At 41.4% G+C, this 13,973-nt stretch overlaps 1 protein-coding gene across 9 annotated transcripts in view; it reads right to left on the reverse strand.

Annotated features, from left to right (window-relative positions):
* The window catches only part of HECTD1 (HECT domain E3 ubiquitin protein ligase 1), a 64,606-nt gene extending 60,486 nt beyond the window's left edge, over positions 1-4,120 (reverse strand). For all 9 annotated transcript variants that reach the window (XM_040601187.1, XM_040601182.1, XM_040601181.1 and 6 more), the window contains exons 1-2: positions 3,959-4,120; positions 1,517-1,804 (exon numbers count right to left, since the gene is read on the reverse strand). In XM_040601187.1, coding sequence (XP_040457121.1) covers positions 1,517-1,656 — 140 coding nt within the window. In that variant the 5' untranslated portion in view covers positions 1,657-1,804; positions 3,959-4,120. The remainder of the gene's footprint in view (positions 1-1,516; positions 1,805-3,958) is intronic.
* Positions 4,121-13,973: the final 9,853 nt, after the last annotated feature.

A 13,973-nucleotide genomic window follows, 5' to 3' on the forward strand; every position in this document is an offset into this window, starting at 1 on the left:
TTTAAAACCACAACACTGCAATAACAGAGCAGTTATCTATATTTTAAGAAAAAAAGCCCTTGGACTATTTAATTCATTTATATCGAGATGAAAGTCTGTTCTAAATAAAATGTCTAAAAGCCACAACTAGTTTATACTTTAAAAGTTGACATTTCATTCCTGATTCTCAAATACCCAGAAGATATCCTTACAAACTAATTCTTCTGTTCTATACTGAACACACTGAAGCAGGAAGTTCACCTAGATTAGTCCTAAAAACTCACTCTTAACTACCAAATTCTTTTCTATAGCATCAAATTAAGAAGTTGGTAAATCAGCTTTTCTGAGGCTGAAAACGTAGTACTCCACCAATACCAGTACTATGAGCGACAAACAGGGAAGTCAAATGTATCTCCCTACAATAAGTCTCTTCCAAGCCAAAATTTTACCTGTAAGCTTGTCAAGGCCAAGATCAGGAAATTTCAAATTCTAAAGCAGTGTACTAAACTGTGCTCACTGATACATAACTACTACAAATCCAAGTTTTAGAGAATTTTACACTTCCTGTGATAAAAGCAGTTGTGAAAGATGAAAAAGATAACCCCAGAAAATGTTCTCTTCTTTGGTGCTATAAAATTATACACTGTAACAAACAGCCACTTTCTTAAATGCTTCTAAACCCACACTCCTAAGAAGTAGAATGTATCAGAAAGATACTCGCCATACTCTGAGATGCAAAAGAAAGAGAAGTGAGAGTAACCAAAAAAAAAGATGGAAAAGAGGAGTGATGCAAGAGCATCAAAATCCAAACTGGGGAAACAAACTAAAAAAAAAAAAAAAAAAAAAAATATTTCCAATTTAAAAGTTGTGATTCTTTATACTTTTGCTACCTCCTTTCCATTACTACTGGTGGGCCCTCACAGGAAGTAGTGTAACACATGCACAGCAACATTATTAAGTAACAGAAGTGGTTACATCAGCATCTTCTCCTGTAAGAAATATAAACACAGGTGACAGCAGGGACTAGGCTATATGAACTGTACAAATGCAGTTGAGGAGAGTGGCATCACCTGCAACATTCTTCAAAGATGGGGCAAAATATCTGTGTGAATTGGGGTTAATATCAGCGGGGGTTTTTTGTATTTACAGAGCTCAGAAAAAGCTACTACATGTCTTGAGAAAAGTGTTGCAAGAGTATCAATGCCTAAATATCTAGGTGATCATGATAATTTTAATGCAAAAAAAAAGATTCTACCATTAAAAACAAAACAAAAAAACCCAACGCTTCCACATTGCAACTCCGAATACATTTCTTGAAACAATCAGATCATGTGTCAGAAGGCACTGCAGGTAATCACAGGACACTACATTTTTCATCAGACAACATCATCAGAAACTCTTCATTTCAGTGATCTACACTCAAGTTCAGTCTGTGAAAACATTTTTGAGGCTAAAAGTTTCTAGGAATGTTAAATGTTATATACAGCTACCAAAAGAGGAAAATAACATTCCATAAATGAAAGCCAAAACTACTTACGTTTCAAAACAGCGATCCACGTTGTCTGACATCAGAAGTAGCATGCACAGCTGTTCCAGTGCTATTAGCTGCATATCCCTTTCATCTCCCTGCCCCATCTGCAGCCATTCCAGCAACGTGTCTGGGTCCACATCTGCCATGTTGGTTTTTTAAATTATAAAAAAAAAAAAAAGCTGCCTCCACGTAATTTAAAAAGTACCAAAAATATTCTTTAATTGTTCAAGCCAGCCTAACTTAAGCACAATTAGTATCTCTCTTCAGCCAGCCCCAAGCTTTCGTAGTTTTCACCTAGAAAGAAAATGTAAAAATAAATACATAAATAAATATCATTATCATCACAGTCTTGTCTTTACACTTTTTGGATCTCCTCCTTTCTAAATCACATGGCACATTTTTGAGTTGACATTAAGTTCTGCATATTGGATCAGCAATTTTTTTTTCAAGCTTCATACGTGAGCAAACAGTAATGAGTTTGTTCTGCTTCACTGCAAATAAATCTCTAGTTCTAGCTGACAATCAAGCAAGACTTAGAGCCTACTCTTGTTTACAGGATAACTCAAAATTTAAACTTAAGTAGAAAAACTGCGCTTAACCCCTCTGTATATTCTAAAAGTTAATATAAAGACCAACTGTGCTGCCCTACCTACACCCCCTTTTAGTATCACTTTATAGGCATCCAACTTTCTGAAAGATGGATTACCTCCTCACTAAAGTAGTCAAATACAGAAAGACATCAAATGCCACGTTTTAAATACAAGCCTACTAAACAAAAAAATTGAGACTTGCAGAATCTTTGCGAAAGTTGTATTAATCTTTCATCTTTTAAACAGTTCAAACACATGGACAGTAAGCTTTTTAGGTCAAAAGATAAAGACAATTTAAGGCTCATTTGCATTTTCAAGAATTAGGGGGTTGTTGGGTTATTTCAGAAAAAAATATATCTAACCCATAGCTTTTAAAAAATGCAAGAATAACTCAAATAATTCATGTACATATAAGGAAAACAACATTATTTGTTGGCCCAGTGCCATAGTTGTACATGTAAGCTGAAGACCAAAAAAGTCCCTTTAGAATGTTAAAGAGATATTTTTGACCTATGTGCTTGGTCTTTACTTTGTGTTTTACTAAGGCTCAAATTCACCTCCCACACCTATGAACACAGCAAACATGAGTGTTTTCATAGAAAAACTAAATTGTTACAAACCAATCTCCGCAACTAAATATACAAGAAAAAAATTGACTCTTTTTAAAATATAGCTTCCAAAAAAAGGAGGTTTACCAAACTCCTAGGTAAATATGAAAGACTGGACTGCCTCCCTACAAATTGAGGGGAGGCAGGAGGGAGAAGCTCGATCCGGGCAAAGTCTACCTACTTGTTTACTTGCTGCTAATGAGTTAATAGTTAAAAAATAACTCCATCAAGGGCACATCTACAAAGTGAATCAGAAATTGGTATTATATGGAGAAACGTACACTGAATCAGCAGTGCTGTTTCACAATAGCTTCGAACTTAAAGATGTGACAGAAGTACGACAGATATGATTTTTTTATAGTTTAGAACTGTAATGACACTACAGATCACTCAATCGCTGCTTGCCAGTTCTGTATTTTGTTACTGCTGCAGTCTCGCTGTAAGAAGTTAATACAAATGCTACTAAATTCATTTTCTGTGCTTTAAACAATGCCTACGGTCCTCCCAGCTGTTTACAGACTGTATTTCCTGTTCCAAGACTGAACAAAACTACTTTCTGCCAGTACAACTGGGATCGTATTTTAAGTATAGTACTTCTTAACGAGACTAAATTATTAACCGGGAGGAGGGGGAGGGGGGGGGAGAGGAAAGCTACAAAACCAAGAAAATTAAGAGGTACAGCGAAAGTGGGGCAAGCTCAACACAGGCACCTGCTGTTCTTGCACCCCAGACGGGCTCTAACCAGACGGAAACGAACCACCGAGCAGAAAACAGAGCATGGCGAGAGGCCGGGGCTCCCAGGAGAGCCGCACCAGAAAAGGGGCCAGGCCGCAGCTCCACGCATCCCCCACCGCCCGGGCCTAGGCGCACACACACGCCCCAGCGAGGCCCCAGGCCAGCCGGCGGGGAAGCGGGGCCCCCTCCCCACAGCCGGCCTCCCGGGAAGCGGAGCCCCCGCACCGCCGCCCCCGCACCGCCGAGCCGGCGGCGTGAGCGGCTCCCCGGCAGCGCCGCCCCGCTCTGTCCCGCAGCCCCCACGCAGAGATCTCCCGGCACCCGCCGCCTCCCCCGCCCAGCGCCCCGGCCCGCTCGCTCCGGGCCTGCCGACACCGACCCGCCAGGCCCGGACAGCGACGCTCGAGTTCCTGGCGAGCCGCAGGCCTCGCAGGGTGACCCGGCCTGGCGGCTCAGGAAAGGCGCCGTCTCCCCGGCGCCAGCAGAAGCGGCCCTGCGCCGCCCCCGCCGCTCACCTGAGCCTCCCGGAGCCTCGTCGCCGGAGCCGACCCCTCCTCAGCGCCGCGGGGAGACCGGGGGAGAAGGGAGGAGGCGGCGGCGACAACCCCAGCCCCGCAGCAGGCGGCAGCCAGCGGCATCCATGGCGCTCCGCCCGGCACGGGATTGGGTGGGAGGAGGGGGAAGGGAGCCGCGCCGCCGCCTGGCGGGGAGGAGCTGGCGCGGCCGAGCGGCCGCTGGGGGCGCTGCGGGAGCGGAGCGGCCGCCCCCCTCCCCCACGCCGCGGGCCCGCCTCGCCACAGCGGGGGAGGCCGCCGGGCCCGCGCCTCCGCGTAGCTGTCGCCGTCGCCACCCGGCCTGCAGCTGCGGCGCGGCCCCGGGCCCGGCGGCCTCCCGGGCGCACTGTGCTCGCCTCGGTACAGCTCGCCCGCTCTGAGGGGTGCTTCGGGCCCGGCTCCCCCGGCCCGGCGCCAGCCCTGGCAGCGGGGTCCCGGGGACCCCCCGGCCGCCCTCAGACGGCAGCGGCGGGGCCTGGGCCTGCCTGGGTGCCCGCCGGCCAGCGCCTTGGCTGGCCTTTCCCTGGCTGCGCGGGGATTTTTGTTTTTATGGTTACGAGTCATTTTGTTCCATGCCGTGTTCTGGTTATCTGCTGCGTTCTAGTATACGGGGAGGGGGTCTCACACCTTGCAGGCCCCACTTTTTGGCCCACCAGCGGCACCCCCGCTGAAGGGGCTGTGGTGAACGGATTTAAATGTTGCAGTCATGGACCTTTCAGAGCAGATGTAACTTGCCCTTGTAGTGAATTTGAGATGCTGCAGCTCAGCTGTGTGCCCGAGTACGCGTGTCGCCAGCTGCTGTGTCTATGATCACAAAAAAAAGCAAATTGCTATAAATTTAGAGCCAAGGGTTAAAAGGACTTAATAGCAAACTACTATAATTTAAAATGAAGAACTAAAAGCAAAGGATCTTCAAAATAATTTCCTTCTCTGTAGGGTGACATGCATTTTTCTAAGGAATTTAAGCTTATTAATGTAAGTACAGTAAATAAGATTATTGTACATTTGAATGTCACTCCTACCTACCTCATAGACGTTTCCTGTAATTAGAAGGCTAGCACCACACACTGAACAAAAAGGCAATGGCACTCATGCTTGGTTAAAACTTACTGAATGCAGAAATTTTTATTGTTTGATGTTGTAGTAACACATCTAGAAAGTGCTGTCTTTACTGCTTCAGTTTCTTTCAGAATACAGGAACAACAGTTCCTTTGTTTCTGATTCCTAAGGCAGCTTAGCCTTTCTGTCTTACCGTATTATGTCTCTCTTCACTGCCACTCATTCCAGCCCTGCCAGGATTTACGTGTGTATCCTTTGCCTATGCTTGTCCTTCAGAGGTCAGCAAGACTTCTTATATGCTTAAAGATAAGGACATGAGGCAGTAGGATGACTGAGTCTGCAGTCTTTAAATTTAGAAGCTTGATCTTTCACTTTCACTGTTGCAGAAGCAGCAGCAGAATTAGGCCAAATTTATGAGAACCGCATCTCCTAAGTGGCCTTGCTCCTGTTGCACGATGCTAGAACAGTTTCCTTTGCTTTTTATCATGGAGAGAAGTTTCAGTTAAAGCCACTTTATGGATTTCTTGTGGAGACCAAAAATAAATGCTAATTTTCAATTGTAGAGTCCAAAAACTTTGGAATCAAACAAATGTTTCACTCTTTTTCACATAGGCTGCAATTTCTGAATTATGGTTATCAAAATACAGATAGATTAAGGTACAAAGTTGAAAGTTTAAATATTGTACATGTAAAGATACAAATCGTAGATTTTAAATACTGTTAAGGAGTGCAACACTTAAAAATACTGCACGTAGCTTTCAGTGCTGTACATGTTCATGTCTAAATGAATAAACATAAATGCTTCCATGTCCTGTTGCATTAATTGCCCAATTTGATACAGCTTTTTTTTATATTAAAAGAAGTGTATCAAGTAATGTATTACAGCTTTAGTCATGAATCAGGATTTTTTTTTCATTGTGATACATTTGTAGTATTTAAGTGTTCCTCAGTGATTTTTGTTCCTCATTATAAGCTTTCTTCTCCCCAGAATGAATCTGAAAAAGAAGAAATGATTTGCTGACTAGGTGATCTCTGCTTTATTGGTAATATACTACTTACAATAAATATGTTCACAGTCTGATTAATACTTTTTCCACTTCATGTGCTAACTGGACATTCAAATTATTTCTGACAATTTTCAGAGAGTACCCCAGTGTGATATATCACAGCTACTGACACCCCTGAAGTTACTGTCTCAGACTCCCTTTGTGTACAGGACTGATACAGGCTGGTAGTACCTCTTCAAAAGTGACTGCTCTCTAACATTTAGTAAGAAGGAAATCACTAGCAAATTAAAGAGTACAGGCAGTGGATAAGAAAGGTGTAAGAACTGCATGAATCATTTATGCAGAATTATTTGCTTTCACTTGAATTTGCACACAAAGTTTTGTTCAGACCCCCAAATTCCCAGCCTGTGGCTCTCATGTGGTTAGTGCTAGGCCTAAGAATACGGTGGAAGAAGCACTTTGCATGGGTTAGTGCAGCCAGAAGGGGAAGGCCAGTAATGCCATATACTGAAATGACAAATAATAGAGCTTGACTGCCAGTTGCTTTGAAGAAAATCATTCTGAGCATCACATGAAACTTGCAAAACCACCTACGGTTCCCCATACTTGTACAATGTACATATTATGCATTCAGTTAGAAAATTATCTAAATTCTAGCACCAGCTGACACACACTTCATGTATGACCTTGGCCTAATCCCTTAATCACTGCGTGTCTCTGTTTCCTCCTTTATAAAAAAAACAATATAGTAATGCTGGAGTCAGAAATGTCTTCGCATTTGTGGAACTGTGAGTTGCTGAGTCATGTTACTACATTAAGTCTTAAATAATACTATAAACCAGAATTCCTCTTTATGACTACACTTGAGCAGATCACACATGTAGGTGACTGAGGATGCTTTTGGAAATTAGGTCACATAAAGTCAACATAGATTGACCTTTGTAGAGCATGACAGTGACCGATGACCAGCATTTTTGCTGCGTATTTAGCTGGAAATTAAAACTTGTTTTAAAAAGAGAAAACATCAGTACAATTACAGGCATAGTATTATATCAGGAACACATGAGCCACAGAGAAATGTGCCATGCGGGGTAGCAAGGGGCAGGGGTTGGAGGGCTGTGGATGCAGAGAGCTTCTGAGGCATGTTATAAAGGAAACCCCACTTGAGACAGCTACTTGGTAAGAAGACACTGCAGGTGTTCTCAAGAGGATTTGATTTTGGCTAGAATTCTGCAGAATCTTCTTGGGATGGAAAAAAAAAACCCAAATTTTTTTTGCTTATAGCTCAAAGAAAAATCACATTTAGTACTGCTTTTATATGATATTCAGGCTGGTGTTTTCTGTATGGTTTTACCTGGTATCAGAAAGAAAAATCTGTTGGGGTACTTTTGGTGTCACAGTGTGATAATAAGGATTGTAAACTTCAGATACGAATGATTGAGCTTTTGTTACAGCAAATACAAACTAGCCAAAAATCAAACTTAAATACACCTACAATTAAAACAAAACAAGAAGTCTCAGATTACACTGTATATTTTTAATTGATACGGAAGCTAGAACCTAGTATGATTGATATTTGTCTTAGCAATACTGCCCACATCTGTACACATGCCAAGTCGTGTACAAATACATTCCAAAAATATCACTCCTCTGGAGTAAATAGATCAGAGGGTGACATATGCAGGCCCTGAATACCTCCACAAATTTAATTGAGTGGTTTATGCTAAAGGCCAGTGCTGTGCCCAGCCAAATAAACCAGGATATTTACGGATTATTTATTCATTTGCTTTAACACTTTTTTCTCTGCCACCCACACAATAGCGTAGTAGAAAACACTGAAAGTTCCTACTCCTCCAGAAACAAAACACGAATAATTTCATACACGTTTCATTTTTTTGATATTGTACTTGTAAAGAAAAAGTAAGTGTTGACTACACATTTCAAAGCAAGGAGGCCAGATATTACAGAAAGTTCCTTGCTGTTTTAGGCAAGGTTTAGTTTTACAGACTTTGGCTATTTAAACTTGTTCTTAAGCATATCATTATAAATAGTTTCTTCAAGAAAACCTTTTTTGTTTTCATGCATAAAATGCAGTTGGTAAAAGCTTATTTATTTAAATCCTCCTATGTTATTATGGTCTCTTCTTAGCCACTTCACTGTTGCACAAGCCTGGAGAGCACAAATGCAGTGTCAGTGTCTTGACCCTGGGTTTTGCAGCCCTGGCAGTCGCCAAACAGTTCTGTGCCCACTGTGCAGCGCGGCATGTTTGCAATGCACGGCCTTACGCAACCTGCTGTGGCAGGCACTGTGTGAGAGGTTGCCTCTTGCCGAGTCCCAGTGTTGCAATGACACATGTTGATGTGGTGAGCGCATGACTTACGATGACGTGATAAATGTGTGAGTGACATGCAGGTGGCCGGTGTTTGTGGAGGTACAGGGCTGAGTCATTGCTCTTGTTAGGCTCCTCCTCAGCAGAGCGTCAGCTTCCCGGAAGGTTCTTATCCTCAGAGCTGAGTGAAAGAACGTGAACATGAGCAGAAGAGCATGATTTTCAGAAAACTGTAAATACTCCAGAATTTCTTCTTTCTGAAATTATTGTTCATCACCATATATATTATAGTGCTTCTTCCTAAGTAAACTCACCTATGTGGTTGGTTTTGTTTTCTTTTCTTTTCCTTTCTTTTTGAACGATAAGTTTACTTTTTTGGTGTTCCAGGCTAGGGAATGAGAAGTGGGTAAACTTTATATCACTTAACTCCTTTTACCTCAGTTTACCTTCAGCTATATCACTTACTTGGACTTAAAATAGAAAATAACCTGCCCTCACTCATGTCCCTTCCACCTCCGATTGCCAAAGGGAATTGGGCAGAATTGGGGAACGGTTACCAATTTCAGGCTGTTAGCTGTACCCCATCCACCAGTAACACAGGCAACGGCAATAAATCTCAATCCAAGACAAGTGCAAGGACAGATCAGTGACTCAGGGCGCAGTATTCCTTTCTGTTTTTAATGGCACGGACTAGGTCATAACTTTCTGAATCAGAAGATTTGGGGTTTGTTCCTCCTTCTGGTTTTACTCCTTGTTATGGGAGTAAAACACATGTAATCCTAGCAAGCACCTGATGTGGCTCCCTACATTTTGGTGCAGTATTATAAATGAATTACAATGATCTGTGCTGATGAGAAGACTTACAATAAGAAGACAGTGTCTTCATCACCAAATGAGTCTATATTCTGGGGCTAAAGAAAGCCCAGCTACTTAGAGTTTTATTGGAAAGAGTAATTTTTACAGCGTTAAAAGCTTACTAATGCCTTTTACTAGTCTTGTAATGAAATTATGCCCTGTTCACCGCTGTTGAATGTCTTGACATGCAAAAAGAAGAAACAGTCTCAAGCTCCTAAAACCTGAATTTCTGGATTAGTTGCTAGCTGCAAAGAGCTACATCCTTCCCTGAAAACTGGGAAAAACCCACCAACAGAATATTATGGTGGAACATGGCAAAATTAAAGGCCAATGCTGTCCTAGGGCACATGAGACAGACAACAAAAAATTGTATCGTTTACTAATGAAACAGGAAAACTTTCTTGCCCCACTGATGGCTCTTAGGGAAAATGGGGAAGCACTGTACTTCACTATTGGTTTGTTCAATCAGGAAGATAATCTGTGCTCTTTGCAAGCTTGATTAAGCTTTGGACTGGGTGGTTTGTGGGAAACGTGCCACTTAAATCCTTGTCAGAAGTCATGAAATTACTTTTTTTAGAGTTGCAGTAGTGAGATGAAACCAGGTTTCTGCAGATCCTCAAGTCTATATTTCTTCAAGGGAAGAATACACATTCCTTAAGGAATATATTACAAGTAGTAAACTGTGTACCTGATTTTCTTTTAGTTAGTTCTTAACAATAAATGAAGATCACATTGTGCATGTATTGGGGTTTTTCCTTCACTGTAACATTTGGACTTATTCCCAGGCTGCAAACTGTATTAAATAGAACTGGCTGAAAATGGGAAAATGGTTTTGCAAAGAGAGACGAAGGACTTTTTGTTTTGACAAGATTGATTTTCATTCTTTGCCCATTGCTAGTGAATGCAGCAAACAATGCTGGGGGGATTCCTCCTGTCTTCTTAGATTTACTTTTCCTTTTTTCAAAAAAAAAAACCTTCAAGTTTTTTTGAACTTCCGTAACAGAAGTATTTTAAAAAAGAGCAAAAATAACCCCCAAAGCTGAGAGCTCTGAAATTCATTCTGTTATGTTGGATGTAAGGAAAAGGATGAGAAACACAATCCTTCCCAGGACATTAAAAACAAATTAATACATTCCTGTTCAGAAAATATCTTAGAAGAAACAGGTTTCGAGTTAAAAACTTGTATGTCTCAAATATTGGATTAAGCAGCACCTCTGGCAGAAGAAAAAAAGTGGATATACAGCAATGAAGACTCAAAGCATTACCCTTGCTCACTACATTTCAAATTGTGTCCCAGGCCAATTACAGAAAATCTTTTTAAACTGTTAGTAGGGAGCTTTGTGGCAGAGCTGCATGTTTGCAGGAGAATAAGTAGCCATGGGAGAAAATGAGTATAAATACAAAATTATTAGCCTAAGAGCTTTCAGTTAACTAACATAACCATAAGCAAAATTATACTTTCTTCTTAAGGCATATAAGGTATGGTTATTGACCTATTTTTGAAAGTTTCACCACCTGTGTTTTAACTCTGTAGAAGTTCAGAGAGCCACACGATGGGTGAGTGAGTAGCACAGGATAAATGATTCATACCCATTTTTCTTGTTGTAACCTACATTTTGCCTTTTGGACATGCATTGACTTATGCTGTAAGATGGGATTTCCGTGAACAGGTCACAAATTACTCCAGCTACTGCGCGAGATTCTGTATTTCAGTTCTTGTATACTTGGTGTCAATACCTGACAACATGAGGCTAGCTCTACAGTAGTTATGATCTAATCCCAGCCCAGGCTGCTGTGGCTGGGCTTTTAATATCGGTGTCCTGTTTGCATTGACTCGTAGTTGTACACGGTAAGACACCAGCAGTAGTTTGTTATGCAAGCATGTTGTAAATGTTTTTACTATCAGTTGTGTTATAGGGTTATATTTTTATACCGTAAAACATCAGCTCATAGGGGTTTTGCTGTCTGTATAAATTTCTGTGTAAACACTGATCTGAGTGGACACAGGTAACTTATTAATGTGACTAAGTATTGTGTGCCTGAGCCTGCATCAAAGCAAGAATGTACTCTACCCAGTTTTTTCACACAGTGCCAGCCTTAAAATCAGGAGGCCAAATTATCTTTGTGAAGAAATGCCGTTCTGCTGAAGTCAATAGGGCCTCGCCAGTTTGGGCCAGCGTGCAGTTTGGCTCAAATACTAACGCCTGTTGTAAGAGTTCAGCTGAATGGAGTCTCCAGGAATATGAAGTTTTGTACAGGATTCTTAGCAGCCTTGACATTTTAAGGTCAGACCCAGACACTGAAGCACTTGAACTAGACATTTTGTTTCTAATCTATTTCCAACAAAAGATTAATCCACCAGAGTCCATGTCATACAATAACTCTTGAATCAATAACACAGTTCCCTGGTATAGAATTAAGCTCAACAGATCCAGTGGCAGATCTCATCTGTTCATTTAAGGAGAAGCACATTGCAAAGGGTACAAGTCGTTTAAAGAGTACAAAGAGCTGACAGTGCATTTGTAGACTTTCTGCTTGTATTTCAGCGAGAAGCATTGTGATTGCCTCTTGCAAGCCAGTTTTTAGGGAATGTCAGAGTTATTTTGATAGAGAAATGTTACCTGCTTAGAATGTGTTCTCATAGTAAGTGGTATGCTGGATTGATGATGTCAGCAGTTATTGTTGGTGGAAATACTTGTCTACGTCATTTTTGCAATGGCATTTCATGTAAATTATGTTTGTATGTAATTACAGCTCCTTGACTACAACAATTAGTCCATGTCCCAGTCCCTGCTCTGATGAGAGAAGGAATAGCCTGCGGCTGCTGAATCTTATGTTAGTGATTCCCAGGTATTTCATAGTGGAGGATCAGTGTCATTGGTAGGAATTTTTAATACTGAAATATTGAAAGGCTCCAACTGAGATTCAGGCATACATGTGTGATAAGACACCTACACCCCAGAGTTTACAGCAAACAGAAAATTCAAAGACTACAGAGCAGATCAGAGTAACATAGTCCATACTGATAAGCGGCTTAACTCTGAAGTCCCACACCTCCATTTCTACACGTTAGTGATCTCCAAGCTGTATTGAGCTTATGCTTTTTTTCCTTATGCAAAGAAAGCCAAGAAGTTCTTTTTCAAGAGAAGTATCTGCACTCCATATGGATTGTGCCTGCAAACTAGCCTGCATCTCCTGGCCCAGGGGTAACCACTGGGACAAGGAAAAGACACCCAGAGGAAAGGATTCTGTCCCAGCACTGAAAAGAAAGGGAGCACAGCTGGAATGGAGCTGACCTTCCCAGCATCACACCAGCTCAGAGCTTCTTTCCCTATTGGGAAACCTAGATAACAAATCAAAGCCAGAATCCATCCAGTCCTGTCTCACAGGCAGGGCTGGTACCTCTGCATAGTAAGACGGGCCAACATTTAGCATTGCTAGCAATTCAATGGGAAAGTACTAAGCAATGCTTTGAGAAAAACAGCTGATTACTGGCCACAGAAGTCATATGCAAATATACTTGCAAGTTATCTCAAGCACGTAAGCTCAGAAGGAAGAATTAAGACAGAGCTTTAGAGGTAAACTCTGCCCTCCATCACAATATTGTGCCCCACCAATGTACGAAATTCAAGATGAAATCAGTAGGTGTTTGTGCATGTAGCTGCGGGCAGAAATCAGCCCAAAAGCACATTTGAAAGTCAGAGACTTCCTCCCCCGGTGCTAGGCAAGAAAGATGAGACTTCTGTGTTCAGGGTCAGGCACCTAATGTGTACTTTAGCAAGAACTATGCTGTAGCAACAGGATATCCTGTTTTAAATAATAAAGATAATGAAAGACTTCAAGATTGTAGCCCCATCTGCTCTTCTTCTTTACCTTGATTAACAATTATGGTAGGCAAGAAGATCCTGAGACTGATACCCTGATGTCTCCTAAAACAGTTACAAGAGGCAAGTATCAAAACATTCTTAGCTGTAAAGTAGTACACAGCTCTGTCTCTCCTATAAGCTGAATGTCTGACTCGTTAGTTTTCCAGTACTAACCCATAGCTCCTGTAGGATAATTTGCTCTGACACAGCAGTTTTAGACACCCCATATGGCTGCTTTAGTTATGCAGCAGAATTTGGAATATAAGGAGTCTGTGTAGTTATCAAATCTAATCTGTAAATCACAGCTATTGTAGGGACATTCCAAAACAACAGAATCTGAAAATGCCATCACCATTGCCATGCATCTGCATTCATCTCTTTTAATGAAAAGGTAGCTCATTAGAATTGTACCATGAGGTACATTCCACATTTATCTTAAAAAAAATAAATATAAAAAATGGCACCCTAGGTTAGTATGATGTTAATATAGCTGAATTCTATATAAGGTGGTGCTGACTCTGTTAACTTCGGGTTTGTTTCATTCCCCACCCCCTTCTGTAGCAAATTTAAGCAGCTTTTTGCAACTTTTTGCACAGTGCTGGTGCATACCGACACTTCCTGGCTTAGCTCAGTGATGCTTGATGTTTTACACTGCTAGAGTAAGAAGCACAAATCACAGATTAGGTCTGAAAGCAAACCTAATAATTAATATTAAAAGCAATTCTGTCAGTATGAGTTGTGATTTATAACAACATAGAACAGCAGACTAAAATCATGTAAAACTTGATAGAACTTGGACTGCTGATCTTGCAATATGTAGTTGTGTTAGAGAAGGACATTGAGGATTCTCGTCTGGTGGC

The sequence above is a fragment of the Falco naumanni genome, chromosome 7 (genome assembly GCF_017639655.2).
Source record: "Falco naumanni isolate bFalNau1 chromosome 7, bFalNau1.pat, whole genome shotgun sequence".
In the NCBI taxonomy this organism is placed as follows: Eukaryota; Metazoa; Chordata; class Aves; order Falconiformes; family Falconidae; genus Falco; species Falco naumanni.